General features: G+C 43.2%; 1 protein-coding gene across 1 annotated transcript in view; it reads right to left on the reverse strand.

Moving 5' to 3' along the window:
- Nucleotides 1-3900: 3900 nt before the first annotated feature.
- The window catches only part of PGAP1 (post-GPI attachment to proteins inositol deacylase 1), a 49246-nt gene continuing 36188 nt past the window's right edge, over nt 3901-16958 (reverse strand). Inside the window, exons 21-27 of the mRNA XM_056861360.1 lie at nt 16701-16791; nt 15819-16016; nt 13002-13137; nt 11285-11335; nt 9503-9705; nt 6219-6323; nt 3901-4039 (exon numbers count right to left, since the gene is read on the reverse strand). Coding sequence (XP_056717338.1) covers nt 3901-4039; nt 6219-6323; nt 9503-9705; nt 11285-11335; nt 13002-13137; nt 15819-16016; nt 16701-16791 — 923 coding nt within the window. The remainder of the gene's footprint in view (nt 4040-6218; nt 6324-9502; nt 9706-11284; nt 11336-13001; nt 13138-15818; nt 16017-16700; nt 16792-16958) is intronic.

Genomic DNA, 16958 nt, shown 5'->3' on the forward strand with positions numbered 1-16958 from the left:
CTGACAGCAGTAACAGCCTTAGCCAAAGTTCTCCCCATATTTAGGAGGCTTTGCAGCTTCTCCCGCCAGCTTCTGGCCCAGCCCAGCAATTGGAAGAGAATCCTTGCAGAAGCTGTGAGTAATCCAGTTAGCAACAAAGAGTCCACTTTTTGTCCTCCTAGATAAATATAGTATCACATATCTGGCTGGAAATTAGAATACACGGTTCGCCTAAAGGACTTGTCCAAAACCTGCAAGGACAATTTTTCTAGGGTAAACATCTTGAACCCCTCAAAACTAGCTTAAAGACTAAAATGCTTCACTTAAGACACTGATTCCAGTAACAAAGCTCTTAATGGTCCATCTGCATCTTCAAACAAGCAAGTTCTTTAGCCAGCTCACAGTTTAATTCTGCACTAAAGGTAGTTTGCTTGCTTTTAAATCCATTTTCCATCCAAGGAAACTCCATGTCTATCAAACACATGTCAGAATTAGCCGAGGCACTTCAGGCAGGAATGATAAAACGGGACAAAGGCAGGGCAACGCATCCCCTGTAACTTGATTGAGAGAACTGAATCACTTCCCGTATCGCAACAGGCGGCAGACAGGTGCCATCATTAGAGCAATGCCTAATTATCAAGGCAACGGACACACGACAAATAAGTGATACGTGATATTTACAACTGAATACAGGTAGATATGACCAAAATCAAAAGGGGAAGAAAAGACTTCAGTCCAGAAAAAACTAGGTAACCGAGAAGATTGACCAAACGTCTAATAACAGAATGAATACTAATGGGTGACATATGATGAATTAACTAATACAATATAAATAGCAAAAAATTTCATTAAAACCAAATGTGTTTCGGCCAATAGGCCTTCCTCGATGGCACAAATGGTTAAAATACACAGTATAAAGGGAAATTATTCAAAATACTACATTTCTGACCAAAGCTTTGAGTGTATGTTAAGTGCCGTCAAGTCGCTTCTGACTCATGGCGACCCTATGAATCAACGTCCTCCAAAATGTCCTATCCTTGACAGCCTTGCTCAGGTCTTGCAAACTGAAGGCCATGGCTTCCTTTATAGAGTCAATCCATCTCTTGTTGGGTCTTCCTCTTTTCCTGCTGCCCTCAACTTTTCCTAGCATGACGGTCTTTTCCCGTGACTCTTCTCATAATGTGACCAAAATACGATAGCCTCAGTTTAGGCATTTTAGCTTCTAGGGTCAGTTCAGGCTTGATTTGATCTATAGCCCACTTGTTGTTTTTTTGGCAGTCCAGGGTATCTGCGGCACTCTCCTCCAACACCACATTTTAAAGTAATCTAATTGCTTCCTGTTAGCTTTCTTCGTTGTCCAGCAAAGCTTTAAAACACATAAAAAGAAGTGGGGCCGGTTCAGTAACTAGATAATTCCCCCTTCATTATTGGAATAAATTAGGACCATCAAAAACCATTTTTCGGATTGTTGTTGTAGATGGTCCCAATATCCCTGGTAAGCAAGGTCAGAGTGAATCCTAGGTCTATGGTGTGTATATCCACATTCAGGAAGCAAAATATCTCGTTAATGAACTGGCTCTGCTTCTTGTGTGTGTTTTATAGCTTTAGTTGTATTGTTGTATTCTGTACTTTGAATAATTTTACTTTATGGTGAGTATTTTAACAATTTGTATCATTGAGGACATTGAGGAAAGCTGACAGGAAGAAAGTAGATTCCTTTGAAATATGGTGTTGGAGGAGAGTGTTACGGATACCCTGGACTGCCAAAAAAACAAATCAGTGGGTTATAGGTCAAATCAAGCCTGAACTGACCCTAGAAGCTAAAATGCCTAAACTGAGGCTATCGTATTTTGGTCACATTATGAGAAGACAAGAGTCACTGGAAAAGACAGTCATGCTAGGAAAAGTTGAGGGCAACGGGAAAAGAGGAAGACCCAACAAGAGATGGATGGGCTCAGTAAAGGAAGCCACAGCCCTCAAAATATTGTCGAAGGCTTTCACGGCCAGAGTTCATTGGTTCTTGTAGGTTATCCGGGCTGTGTGACCATGGTCTTGGTATTTTCTTTCCTGACGTTTCGCCAGCAGCTGTGGCAGGCATCTTCAGAGGAGTAACACTCCCCTCAACTTGCAAGATCTGAGCAAGGTTGCCAAAGATAGGACATTTTGGAGGACTTTCATTCATAGGGTTGCCATGAGTCGGAAGCGACTTGACGGCACTTAACACACACATCACTGAGGAAGGCCTACTGGCCGAAACACATTTGGTTTTAATGAATTTTTAAACTATTTGTATTATATTAAAATTTTCTTAATTTCTCGTATATAACCCATTAGTATTTATTCTGTTATTAGGCCTTTTGTCAAACTTCTTGGTTCCTGATAGATATAACCCAACTATGCTTGGATTACAAAATGATTGCCAACTTTTATGACGGTGATTTGCAAGAGGGATGGTCTTTAACACAGGGACAGTGGTGCCCCACACGTTTAATTATGAGGTACTAGAGAATGTGTTGCTACTTAGTTTACAATCAATAGTCAGTTGCCACTGGGATTTCCGTCTGAAGGCAGATTCTTTTGAAACTTCTTTGTACACAGAGATAAATACTTGCTGCTTTGATGTGCCATTATCAGTCTGTACACTCGAGAGACCTGGTGGGGTGTGTTCCGGGGGTTAAGGTGGTTTTAATGTTTCCTGATGGGGAAGGGTGGGATTTAGTGATTTACCCATCTCAAGGTTTGCCACTGCTTTTGCAGAATGAGACTGCTGAGGAGATTACTCCGATCTCTCTCTCCAGGGTCAGTCTTAACAAGGATGAAAGCAGGCAAACTGAATATCAACCCAGACACCACAGAGGTAAATGTAGAAGATCCCTGGGATCTACAGACAGGCGAGATTACTTGCTCTGTATGGAAATTAATTTCCCTTAAAGGAACAAGTTTGTATTCTAGAAGTGTTCCTGGACATTGTTATCAACTGTTACTGAGAAGGCCTTTTTTTTTTTTTAACCATGTATGCAACTTCTGAAGTTCATGTCAAGCTGCACAGGTATATATGTTGGTCTTTAACTGATGCAGGTATTAGAAAATCTGTGTGGATCCTGGATTCCCAACGCAAGTCATTATGCATGTCCATTTCTAAATGCTTCTGTGCATACCAAAGTGAATCTCTGTGTACAGTAATCTGAGAATCTGCCCTGGGTGTCAGAATTTACCAGTTTCCAGAGTAACAGGGCAAAGACTATTTTCACATCCACTGGTACGCTGACTCAGTGATATTACACTGAATACCCTAAGGTCGCCACCGTTTTTGATGATCTGGCAAATGTGCCGGCTCTGATATAAGCTTTTGATTTGTCACCAACAACCGTCTGGAGGCAGCACTATGGCTTTGTATACCTCTCAAGAAATACACAGCTATAACGGCTGCCTGTTGCGAGATAAGAACGTTTTGATTGTCCCACTTTTTCAGTCACTTTGTGACAGTTTGCTTCCAGTCCGTTGCTTGACTGCACCTGCTTGCTTTCAGAACGCAAGCACATGTGAGATACATGTTTAAAAAATATATATACTGAAAAAACCCACACACCCAGCAACTCTTCCAAGGAATCAAGGTCTCTAACACCAGCATCAGGTTAAGAATACCTCACCTACTGAAATCTGGAGCTTGACAACAACGTTGTTGTTTTTAACCATTTTAAAAAATTGAAACGTACGGTAAGGTGCTGGACGTTACATGTTTCAAACCGAAGGATTACCACCACAAAGAATTTTCCATCCTGCGTCCCCAAGAACTGTGTTCCCTTCGGCCGTTGACGGCGGATGCCCTTCTCGTCATCTTCGCGCTGACTGATCTTTCCTTTCCTTCCAACCCGTTCCGCCTTCCGTCGGTTGGGCTGAGGGCTTTGGTTAGCTGAAGTTTCATATGATGCAGCATAACGCATGAAGAGAGAGAGGGACGATTACGAAGTGTGGTATTCGGTATAAATGCATCGGTGCAAAGGCCACAACAGCAACAGACAAGGGGAGGGGAAGATACGCGGCGATCTTCAACAGTTTACTGTGGGCGAGAACGGTAGGGGGAGAACAAAAAGAAACCACAATCCTGTTATTACAGCTCTTACAAGTGTGGCATTAAAAAAAACCCAACAAAGTAAATATATTTGGGGTAACAGCATCTAGTCCTTTTTTTTATTTTTAGAAAACAAATCAATAGGGTTCTATGCAGGCAATCTCTAGGTTGCAAGAAGCAGGTGATTAGAGCTGATTTATTTATCACTCTTATTTATTTATCACTCTTATATCCGGCAAAGCCAGGCTCAGAGCAGCTCACAACACAATCACATCATAAATACGATAAAAAACACAATAAAACAACATTAAAATAATTCCAACTGGACAGAAACCCAGAAAACAACCATAATAAACACAAATCACTCTACCCTTTAGCATGTGTTCTCCACCAGTTCTGAAAACGGGAGCAACACTAAAGATCTTTATGAACACACTTGATCTGATCTGCTGTTTCTCCTCATCGTTAGTCTGGGTACATGTGTACATATATTACAGTGCCCTACAGTGAACCAGACCATTGGTCCATCGAGGTCAGTATTATCTATTCATACTAGCAATGGCTCTCCAGGGTCTCAGGCAGAGTCTATCACACCACCAGGTACCTGATCCTGTTAACTGGAGATATCAGCAACTGACCCAGGAACCTGCATACCAAGCAGATGCTCTTCCACTGAGCTATGGCCCCCGCCCCAGGAAGTAACTGAAACATGGAGTTGGATCCTATGATGCCCTTGCGCCAAGTTGGACCCAATGACTCTCTTCTGCTGTTATGTGTTCCTTCAAGGGAGGAAGACTTCCTCCAGGGAAGACTGGCCTTTTCCTCCTTTCTTTGTTGAATTGGAAAATTGGTGGAGGTGAGTCCTAGGGTCCACTTTATTTGTGTGAATTTGTGTGCCCTTTTAAAAAAATGGGGGGGAGAGAAGGCCTTGCACTACGTCAATATGCACACTGAGAAACAAAAACCATGCAGTTACTTGACCTCTGTGGTAAATTTTGCATGATGAACCGGCTAACAATATTCCAACATTACTAAGAGATCTAAAGAATTCTGCTTCCACCATAGAGTTAAAAGTCAATTTCATTTCATTTATTTATTTAAATTTCTATTCCGCTTTCAATCCCAGGCTAATGCTGGGCAGGCTCAGGGCGGATAATGACAATCAATAATAAACAATAAAACCATAAACATCTATCAATAAAATCCATAAAACCATTCAGACAGCTTAAAATTCGTAAGATGGTGCGTGCTCGAGACAGAAGCCACCAAAAGGCTAGGAATAGCAGCCAGCACCCCCAACTTAATTAATAAAAAGAAGGTAAAGAGGGGGGTACCCAGCTTGCTGGGGGTAAAGTGTAGACGACTGGGAGAAGGCAATGGCAAACCACCCCACAAACATAGTCTACCTAGTAAACGTTGGGATGTGACATCACCCCATGGGTCAGGAATGACCCGGTGCTTACACAGGGAACTACCTTTACCTTATTTTAAAAAGGGGGAGGGTATTCTTGATCTCAACTACGATACGAATTGTGCATTTCCTGCATTGTGCAGGGGGTTAGACTAGATGACCCTTGTGGTCCCTTCCTACTCTATGATTCTACATGAGACCTCAGTGTGGTTGACCTTGGACTGTGCCTGGACTTTGCTTATTGGATTCACCCTGACTGTGAACTGTGACTTGGCTTGTGCTCTTCGGATTTGCCCTTCTGGTTTGACGCTTGATGTGAATATCTGTGTTTTGATCTTGGACTGTTTGGACTACGCTTGCTGCCTCTCGTCCCGGTGCCTGCCTGAACCTGTCGCTACTTTTACTGCTTACGGTTTCTACAATGCTGTTTGTTGGCCAAGTATGTACATACTCATACTGCCTCCAAAAAACAAAATACTTTTCTAACCATTTTTTTCTAACTTGGTGAGCATTCATAACACACTCCAATCTCATCAACTGGGCATTTAATACACTCTTCCAACTGCAATACCGGAGTACCATCGCTTCACCTGTCACTGTTCAGACCAAAATCTAGCTATTGGGGCTGCTCGAGACGGCATTTGTATTACAAGTGACATTTGACAGACTAGTGAAGAACAAAATAAAGCATCGCGCACATGCAAAATGGGTCTTTGAACAGCACAGCTGAACCATGCAGGTTATTAATGAAATTACCTCGATTTAATCTTTGTAGTATTTGCGTTTATGAGTATCCCCACTACGACACTGAGGAGAAGAGAAACAGCTCTACATGGATCGGGATCAAGTTTAATGTGGTACCTGTGGACGAAAAAGGAAATGCACAAGGTTTCGGTGGTAAACACCACTCGTTTGCAAAATACCAATAACAGGCTACTGTCATTAATTAAAACAGAGTGCCGAGAAGAGATCAACATCCACTCGCACAAGCAAAAGAGCTTTTGGGGAGATGTGGAGAGAACCGGGAGAGCAGCACAGGGGAACAAAAGGAGGGGCCCTCTGCTGCCACTCTAAGCCCACCGTGAAAATGTTTATGGGCCAACAGAGCTACTCAGCCAATATTCAAGTGGCAACACAAACCTGGTTCGTTGTTGAGAACCACTTGGAGCCCTACAGAAGCAGGATGAAATGATTTAATTAACGAAGAAACCTACCTGAGGTCAAATAAGGAGCCCCCCCCCCCGGTGTGTTATACTCTTGTGCTGTTCACTGAAAAACATCAGTCAATGTACTCAGAGGGTGTAACTCAGTTGAACAGAGAACATAAGAAAAGCCCTGCTGAATCAGACCAAGGTCCATCAAGTCCAACAGTCTGTTCACACAGTGGCCAACCAGGGGCCTCCAGGAAGCCCTCAAACAAGACTGCAGCAGCATTATCCTGCCTGTGTTAAGAACTAAAGAAAGGTCCTGCTGGGTCAGACCCAGGCCCATCAAGTCCAACAGCCTGTTCACACAGTGGCCAACCAGGTGCCTCTAGGAAGCCCCCAAACAAGACGACTGCAGCAGCATTATCCTGCCTGCGTTCCACAGCACCTAATATAATAGGCCTGCTCCTCTGATCCTCGACCTCACTGGAGGTCTCCCAACCAAGAACTAACCAGGGCCCACCCTGCATAGCTTCCAAGATCTGATATGATCAGGCTAGCCTGGGCCATCCAGGTCAGGGCCTGTGATTAATTTTAGAATACACATACCCCATCTTTCAATAAAAAATAAATACCAAAGCAACCTTACAAATGAAAATGTAAAAATAGCAAACAAAAGCAACATAAAACATGATAAATAGCACCTAAGTTTGTTAAATTCCTCCCCAGTGCTTTTTGAGATCTTCTAAGATAAAATATTTTCAGCTGATACCACAGGGCCTGCAGCAAGGAAACTATTCATGCTGCAAAGGGAAAGCAGGTTCCATGGGGGATGGAGAGGGCAAACAAGAAGGGCTCACAAAAATGTCCACCTACTGAATTTTCCTGGTTGGTGGATTCCCACAGGGAAAGTCACTGTGCTGATCTCAAGGCATGAGCCAGGACATATACATGGAGGGGACAGCTACATAAAGAACATATGAAGATGCCTTCTACCAACTCAGACCACTAGTCTATCAAAGTCAGTACTGGCAATATGCCTTGTCTGGGGAATCAACAGAGCGGAGATCCCCAACGTGATGCCTGCCGCCAACTTTCCTGACACCTGTTAAATAATTTTAGAAAGTGGGTCTTTTGCCCAGCAATGCTTCTGATTGCCGCCACAGCACAAGGATCTTCACTGTGTGAGTGAAGGTAAGCTGAGGCAGCCATTTTGTGGCTAGGTGCACCTCATGCAGCAGCCATTTTGTGGCTGCACCCACCATACTGTGTCTTAATTCCAAACATTACCCCACAGGCTCAAAAAGGCTGGAGACCCTTGCAATAGAGCATGCTAGTACCATTTTCCACAGATATTTTAATGCTAATGTATTATTTTGATGTTAGGGTTGCCAGCTCTGGGTTGGGAAATACCTGGAGCCTGAGGAGGGCAGGGTTTGAGGAGGGACTTCAATGCCATAGAGTCCAATTGCCAAAGTGGCCATTTTCTCCAGAGGAACAGATCTCTTATCAGCTGGAGATCAGTTGTAATGACAGGAGATCTCTAGCTACCACCTGGAGACTGGCAACCCTATTTGATGTTCCTCTCCCACAGCTAGCTGTAGTTCCACACACCTTAGCCCTTCCGGTCAAGGGCCTCTCTTATAGTCCCAAACATCCTCCACATTACAGAAATGACACTGTGAAATGAGATTTGCTGTGATGCGTGTGGAAACTGAATGTCCAGTTCACCACAAGCAAATCTGCTGCTGTGGTGGCTTTTAGTCCTGGTAGCCATATGCAGCTCAAACTCTTAAGTACTTCCTTCCCCAGTCATCGGGTTGGGTTGCCTCTTGCCTCAGTCATCTGGTTGCATCCAGATTTCTACAAGTCAAGTCCTACTGCACTGTCTAGTGCATGTTTGACTTTGTTGATTGTACTGTTTTATTTTGTGTAATCTGCCTTCAGCCCCAGTGAGAAAGGTGGACTATAAGTAAACAAATGGCCGCCAACTTGAACACATGAAGCTGCCTTGTACTGAATCAGACCCTCGGCCCACCAAAGTCAGTATTGTCTACTCAGACCGGCAGTGGCTCTCCAGGGTCTCAGGCAGAGGTCTTTCCCATCACCTACTTGCCTAGTCCCTTTAACTGGAGATGCCGGGGATTGAACCTGGGACCTTCTGCATGCCAAGAAGATGCTCTACCACTGAGCCACAGCCCCCCCCTAACTTGGAAGGCTTTAAGAGGGGAGTGGACATGTTCATGGAGGAGAGGGCTATTCATAGCTATTAGCAAAAATGGATACTAGTCGTGATGCATCCCTATCCTCTCCAGGGCCTTGGTCTGATCCATCAGGGCTTTTCTTATGTTCTTAGTCATGATGCTCACCTATTGTCTACAGTCTAAGAAGAGCATGCCTATTATCTTAGGTGCTTTGGAACACAGGCAGGAGAATGCTGCTGCACTCATCTAGTTTGTGGGCTTCCTAGAGGCCCCTGGTTGGCCACTGTGTGAACAGACTGCTGGACTTGATGGACCTTGGACTCATCCAGCAGGGCTTTTCTTATGTTCTTATGAATAAATAAATAAATGAATAAATCCATAGGGCACGTGGCATTGACTATAGACCCAAAACCTGCACAGTAGCTTCACATGAAGCTACAAAACACATATGCCACAATAATGTTTTGTGGATTTTTAAAACACTTTTCATGGTTGTTGTTTTTTAATAGTTTGGAGCTAGTGTGGTTTAGCGGTTAGAGTGTAAACCACTTTGAGTCCCCCACTGAGGAAAAAAGATGGTTATAAGTGTAGTAAATAAATAAAATAAACAAAACCAGAAAGCAGCAGATTCAAAGCAAACTATAATGGACTTCTTTTCTAATAAATACCTTAAAAAGTTGGGAGCGGTTACCTGAGATTTTTTAACCAGTAAATTAACGACGGACAGCTGAGCAGGACAATCCACGTGAGCAGGTTGAGGACTGTGAAATGCATCTTCAGACTATCCGTGATTCTGTCAATAGGAGCATTGCTGACAGGAGGCTTTGAGGCTTCTGAAACGCCATCCGTCAATCCGCAGCTCTTCCCCGTTTCTTTATGAGAATTATCAGAAATCTGCTCCGAGTGCTTTGGGGGTGTAAAGATGTAAACAAGCATTCGTTAAGATACGTCCTTCTCACCGATGACTGAAAATGTTTACGGCAAAACAAAAAATGTTAATTTTAAAAAAATGTTTACTTTTTGTAATGCTGTGGGAAGAATATCCTGTGTCCACTGCTTTACCCTCTTCCATTAAGGACATTGTGATGCTAATTCTGCCAAACCTTCTGCCCCTTATGAAGACGCACAAGGCTGTTTTCTACATGGGGATAGGCTCACGTGTTTCCCTGCTGCTGCTGCTGCAATCATTAATACCGCACAATAGCAACAGACCTTCCACACTGCAAGTTTTCATGGCCCATTCACCGCCCCCTCCCCCATCCATATCACCCGGGCCTTCTTCAGTTGGTTTTTTTTAATCGCCAATTGAATATCATATGTCTGTGTAACCGGATCTTTGAATTGACAGCTTTCATTGTAAAAAAAAAATTCCCCTAGCTCCTTTCATTACAGAGACATAATAGGAAAGGCATCTCCCCTACAAGAGGGGCTGGAGAGTTCCATGTTAAAAAAAAAATCACAGCGAGAACACGATACACAGACCGTTATAATGATATATAACGTCTGTGACCTTAGGCAGATGATGAGAGGGAGGGCATCTTGGGCATCTTCTGGTCACTGAGTGTGTGCGGGGGGTGGGGAGGTAGTTGGTGGTCCCTTCCAACTCTATGATTCTATATTCAGTTGCCAATTTCTAAAACCCTGTGGCAGGAGGAGGAAATGGCCCGAGGCAGGGAAATTCCAAACTTTCCTATCAGCATGGCAGCCATCCAGGCTTTGCTTTGGGAAAGATCAGAGAAAAGCTGGGGAATCCCCAGGAGGTATACAAATGCACCACGATACTTTAGGGGAACAGAACAAACCAACAAACCACTCTGACACAGCATCAAACCTAGAACATGCCACCCATGTGGAAACAGTCATGAACTGCTAGTATGCCCATTACTGGCAGAGGCTTTATCTATTTACATTTAAAACATTTGTATGCCACCTTTCTACCCGATCAAGGTCCTCAAGACAGAGGACATGAAAACATCAAAACATCTGAATTACTAAAAACAGCATTTAAAATGACGAAATAATGCAATAAAAACTCAAACATACACCAGAAGGAGGGAGGAGACCATACCACCATTTAGAGAAAGAAAGAGGGTATTTGCCGTGAACACAGTAGGAGGGGATTCACCGAAGCGACCCCTGGGAGAGAACCTCAGCCCGTTTTGATGGGAAATAGTAGGATTAGAGTGGCAGACTCAAATTCAAGAGAAAGTAGGAGATTCCCCCCATAACCCTTTCCCTACCAGGAACAGGGGTATCTCTGAAAGGGCTTCAGCAGACTCTTCTGGGAAACGTGATTCTGGCTGGCCCATAAGGATGGGCAACCATTTTCTGATGTTCGTCGGCCAAAACAACTATACCTCTTAACTTAAAACAGGCACCCTGCTAATTCTGAAGCCCCGAGAACATATTGCAGGCAATATAAATCTAGTATCCTCTTGTAACAAATATTAATGCAAGCACTTAAAGAACTTACCATATTAAGGACACTTAGTTCTGTTCTTACATTGGACTGTAGCTTAATAACCTGTAAAAATACACACACACATTTTTTTTTTAATCATCACTGGCTCCTCACCAGAAACACAAGAAAAACTGAACTATTATTTCAGACTGTTAGGGAAAAGACACAGAGGAATCATAGCATTCAACCAGTGCTTGTTTCACTCAACAGTGCGTCAATATTAGAGAAGAAGAGTTGGTTTTATACCCCAATTTTCTCTACCTTTACGGAGAATCAAAGCAGCTCACAATCGCCTTCCCTTCCTCTCCCCACAACAAGCACCTTGTGAGGCCGGCAGGGCTGAGAGAGTTTGGAGAGAACTGTGACTGGCCCGAGGTCTCCCAACAAGCTTCATGCGGAATGGGGAATCGAACCCGGTTCTCTTGATTAGAGTCCAACACCTTTCCTGGCGGCCACCAAGTGTTTTAGGAAAGTGGGTGGGGCCATGTGGGGCTTCAGCCTGGTAAGGCTTTTGATTGGCCATTGGGGATGTGCTTGCTTGTGCAGATTTTTAAAAACCTTGCTTTGGAGGCAGCAGCTGCCACCCCAGCCCAAGAATCTTTGTGCTGAGTGACTGAAGATAAACTGCACCAGCCTTTCTGTGGCAGCCATTCTGTGGATGTGCCCACTACGCTGTGTCAGAATTCCAAACGTGCCTCAAAAAGGTTAGGGACCCCTGACGTAAGTCAGTCTTTGGATCCCGGCTACAATCTCTGCAAATGCTCAATCTTTCATTTCTATGACCGCATGTGGGTTTTACAAGAAGTCCGTTTGAACTCTTTGCTTCATTTCCCATAACACACATTGAACACAGGGCCAGTTTGGTACATAGAGGCCACCAGTTTGACTGGATGTCACATGGAAATGCTTCTCCTATGCCTGAAGGCCTGAACTGCTTGCAGGGATCCAGTCTAAGTTTTTCAACAGCAGAATTTTCCTGTTTCCTTCTTTCCACTGCGGCCCACGGATCTCCACAAAGTGCCGAGCCTAGAGCAGGAGTCTCAAACATAAGCCCTGTGGGGCGGAACAGGCCTCCTGAGAGCTCTTATCCGACCAGCGAGCCAGCCAAGGCAGCAAACTCCCCACCACTCTCGATCTGGGCTGGCAGGGAATGGCCTAGCCTGACCAAGTGACATTTATGTCATATCAGGCTGTCATAACAATTGAGCTCGACACCCCTTGCCTAGAAGATAGGAGATCCTGAGGAATGACACGAAGGGGGTCTCCAGCAGGGAGGGCGCCATCTGTAGTTTTTGTGGTTTTGAAGTTTAATTCGGATTTTATTGTTTTAAATTTAGAACTTTTGATTAATTTTTATTATTGATTATATTGACGTATTTTATATAATGTTATCAACTCTGAGCCTGGCTTCGGCCAGGGAGGGCAGGTTATAAATTGCTAAAATAAAATAAAATTAAAATAAATCAGCAATTTAGTCTATATCCAATCTGGGATTGAACACATGATTGGGCTGCACACATGGGATTTTATGCCCTATGCTGGCATTCTCTTACACATGAATGGCTGATGGAACCCAAAGGTAGAAGAGGCGTGATCTATCTCCCACACTCTGTGCAGTATCTAGTAATGGAGAAGAATGGCTAACCCTTGCTGGTGGTAAAAATAATAATTTAAAAATCCATATTTATTCAAACGTTGACTCACTATAAGCAATTTGTTGGGTAAATACCTTGAAGATATAATGAAAGTAAGTGATTACTATAGCCAAAGCTCCACAGGTGGTCCAACCAAGGAAAATCATGAAAGCAGCTACATACAACCTTCTTCGCGTCATCAGTTTGTCATCTGTGGAAGATCCAGAAGGTCTGGCAAACACGAAATTACAACATGTACAAAAAAAAGTTTAAATTCCTGAAAAATAAAATATTGATCACACTGCAAAGGATAACAGATAGTGCCAAACATCGTATCAAACCATGATTTGGTTTACCCTCAGTTTAGAACCATAGCACCTTAAAGACTAACAAAATTTCTGGAAGGGTATGAGCTTTTGTGAGTCACAGCTCTGAAGAAGTGAGCTGTGACTCACAAAAGCTCATACCCTGCCAGAAATTTTGTTAGTCTTTAAGGTGCTGCTGGACTCTTGCTCTTTTCTATTGTTTAACGGGAAATAGCTCTAGTGAAAAGAGTGATCTCAGGCCAGTTTATAGAAGAAAACTGGGAAGGTGTGTATCTGTTCCTAACTCCTCCAACTTAAGAACTACTGTTTGAAGAAGCTTATGTTTATGAAACAAAGCAGTGACTGCCAAGAGAAATCAATCTCAGTACATAATAAAAGTATCAGTATAAGGTCCTCATACCTGTTTTTCTGTTACAAGCCACATTCATGTTATGACACTTTGTTAACCTGACCGTTATATTCCCCTTAAAGGAGACAAATAAAACAATTTTTTACTTCAAAAAGCCTCTTGTGTGCCAAATATTCCTGACCTTTATATAAACGAAAATAGAGTATCCGTCATAGAGGCATACAACAGTTAATCGAGGGGGGGGGGCAGGAAGAGACATCAAGTCATAATGTGTTATCTGTAAACTGTATTTTCATACCATTCCACTTCTTTTTTTTTTTGAGTGGGCGGATTTTCCAAGCACTTTTGGTAAAACTAACTTAAATCCCACATCCTGGCTTAACGAATATCTCACCCCTATACATGGGAATCAAGAGTGGGTTTGTTTATTTTTCCCTATAAAAGACTGCTTCCTGGACAGAGATCAAAAAAGGAAACAAATATTTTCTGGCTGTACTGGGTCAAAGTGTAAAGCAGAATTATGGTCATATCGATTCAGTAAGCTGAGCAGAGGTATTTTTTCCTCATTTGTTCTCTGTACACCAATCACTGCCCTGACCTGGATAGCCTCAGGCTAGCCCAATTTTGCCAGACCTCGGAAGCTAAGCAGGGTCAGCCCTAGTTAGTACTTGGATGGGAAACCACCAAGGAAGTCCACAATCACGAGGCGGAGGCAGGCAATGGCAAATCACCTCTGTCACTTGCCTTGAAAACCCTACAGAGTTGCCTTAAGTCGGCTGTGACTGACGGCATATAAAAAAAAGAGACAATCGCTGGTGTAATTCTATGTAGGTGTCATTTTCCCAGAACTAAAATGGAAAGTTAAACCAACAGGCCACCCTGATCCTTCAAATGATATCTAATCTTAGAACTAAAAGAGCAGGATAATAATAAAAGGTTTTTGGTGTACACAGTCTATAGTGAGTGAATGAAAGTCAGCAACTGGAGGTCTAGCATAGATGGTTAAGTTCTTTCAATACTATAAATGGTTGACCCCTTGAGGGTTTTTTATGACATGTTCTAAACTTGACTAAAATGACTCACTTCAATCAGGAATGAAGGATATGGAGTCTAGCAATGGTCAGCCTGAGAATACAGTTCCAGGCGTTAAGTGAAATCCAGCTGTGAACCAACTCAATTTAAGCTCAGTACTAATTCAAACCAGTATATCAGTACTAATTCAAACCAGCCAACTAAAACACGAGAAAGCTGTAACATGAATCTTCCCTTAAACTTTGGACACACGAATGAAAAGTGTCCAAGTAATCAAGCTTTAAATTAGGGGTACCCAACAGCACCAGGGTCTGCATTGTGTTACTGAAGTTAAACTACAGCCATCATTTTGTGGCTGGGCCCACGACGCCAAGTCAGAATTACAAATGCGCTTGCAGGCTCAAAAAGGTTGGGGACCCCATCTTTAAATGATTAATTAAGCCACTGAGCTTATTAAAGCTTTACACACATTTTGGTTTTATGTTACACTTTTACATTTCACTTTCACAAAATATTAGGCAAACTATATACCAGAGGTGATCTTTGCTTCTGTATGAGAAGTGGCCATTGATATTTCTTAAAACAGAATATGGTTAAGGGGGAGAAAGAGACTAATTAAATTATATTTTGGCTTATCTTGCTTTCCATTTCTTTTTTTAGAGTTTGATAGGGTCATCGCAAACTTCCAAATTTATGTCATAGAAAACTTCTCTAGAAATATTTTACCCGGGCTTTAAGGGCCGTTTGACGAATTCCTCTAATTATTTAGACTTGTTCCAAACATCTCTCAGAGATGCTATTAAATTAAACAGGCCTCCGATCTACAAACCCCCTGAAATGTCAACCTTTGGATGACCCATTCCGTCAACTCAAGTTAATTCCAGCTAGTGATTATTTCCAATAGATTTTGCCTTGCATTTCCTCCTTGCCCTGATATGGATGGCCCAGGCTAGCCTGATCTCATAGATCTCAAAAGCAGGTTCAACCATGGTTAGTACTTGGATGTGAGACTACCCAGAAAGTCCAGGGTCACTATGTAGAGGCAAGCAATTGGCAAACCACCTCTGTTCGTCTCTTTCTTTGAAAACCCTACGAAGTCACCTTAAGTCTGTTGCGACCTGATAGCACTTTCCACCACTGTTTCCTCCTTTAATCATTTTAGCCATACACATCTTGTAAAACAGGGCCGCTTACTATGTTTTTACCTGGTCAAAGCTACCCACAAGGAGGACAAGAGCTTTATAGATGAACTGGAGAGGACGGCACCCCAGTAGGCAATGCCAGTTCCAAACATAAATAGAATCGGGGATACAAAAGGAAACCACACGTCCTGCTTGCTCAGGGTAGCAGCATCCAGCTCCGGCAAGAATAGCGCGTCCCAGAGTCCTTTGAACCAGTTAATCCTGGGAGGGGGGGGGAAGGGAGAAGATATGCTTGTTACTTTAATTATGAATTATAGAATCATATAATCATAGAGTTGGAAGGGACCATCAGGGTCATCTAGTCCAATCCCCTGCACAATGCAGGAAATTAACAACTGCCTCCCCCCCCACACCCCCAGTGACCCCTACTCCATGCCCAGAAGATGGCAACAAAAATCCTCCAGGATCCCTGGCCAATCTGGCCTGGAGGAAAATCACTTCCTGACCCCAAAGTGGCAATCGGCATTTCCCTGGGCATGTAAGAAAGGGTCACGAGAGCCAAGCACTGACACAACCCTTCCTGCTCTCCCTCTCATGATCTGCCTGAGGTCACAGAATCAGCATTGCTGACAGATGGCCATCTAGCCTCTGCTTAAAAACCTCCTGGGAAGGAGAACCCACCACCGCCCGAGGAAGCCTATTCCACTGAGGAACCGCTCTAACTGTCAGGAAGTTCTTCCTAATGTTTAGCTGGAAACTCTTTTGATTTAATTTCAACCCGTTGGTTCTGGTCCGACCTTCTGGGGAAAATTGTTGGAACTGTTGGAAGCTTAATCGTAGTCGCTTAAACATTCTGATGTGAACGCAGCACAAATATGCAGTCCTCAGTTAACCCTCAGAAAGATGTTGTACAGCAGCGAGATAAATACTGGAAAAGCAGCTTACCCCAACAAGAGCTTAAGCATATTCACAAGAGGTTCAACTTTGTAGGGCTGGGATGCTTTCGTAAGAGCAGGGGCAAAATTGGAGCAGTGGCCTAGAACAGCAAGAACAAGAGCAACAGTCTAACATCAGAGGCCTCCAACACAAGCTCAAAGATTAGTTAAAAAATTAAAAACATTCAGCTCTTTTATGCATGGCTGTTTCTCTCGCGCTCACCCCTCCACCAACTTCAGGTCTTTGTGCTGATTATGCACACCGTTT

The sequence above is a fragment of the Euleptes europaea genome, chromosome 15, assembly GCF_029931775.1.
Source record: "Euleptes europaea isolate rEulEur1 chromosome 15, rEulEur1.hap1, whole genome shotgun sequence".
Taxonomy (NCBI): Eukaryota; Metazoa; Chordata; class Lepidosauria; order Squamata; family Sphaerodactylidae; genus Euleptes; species Euleptes europaea.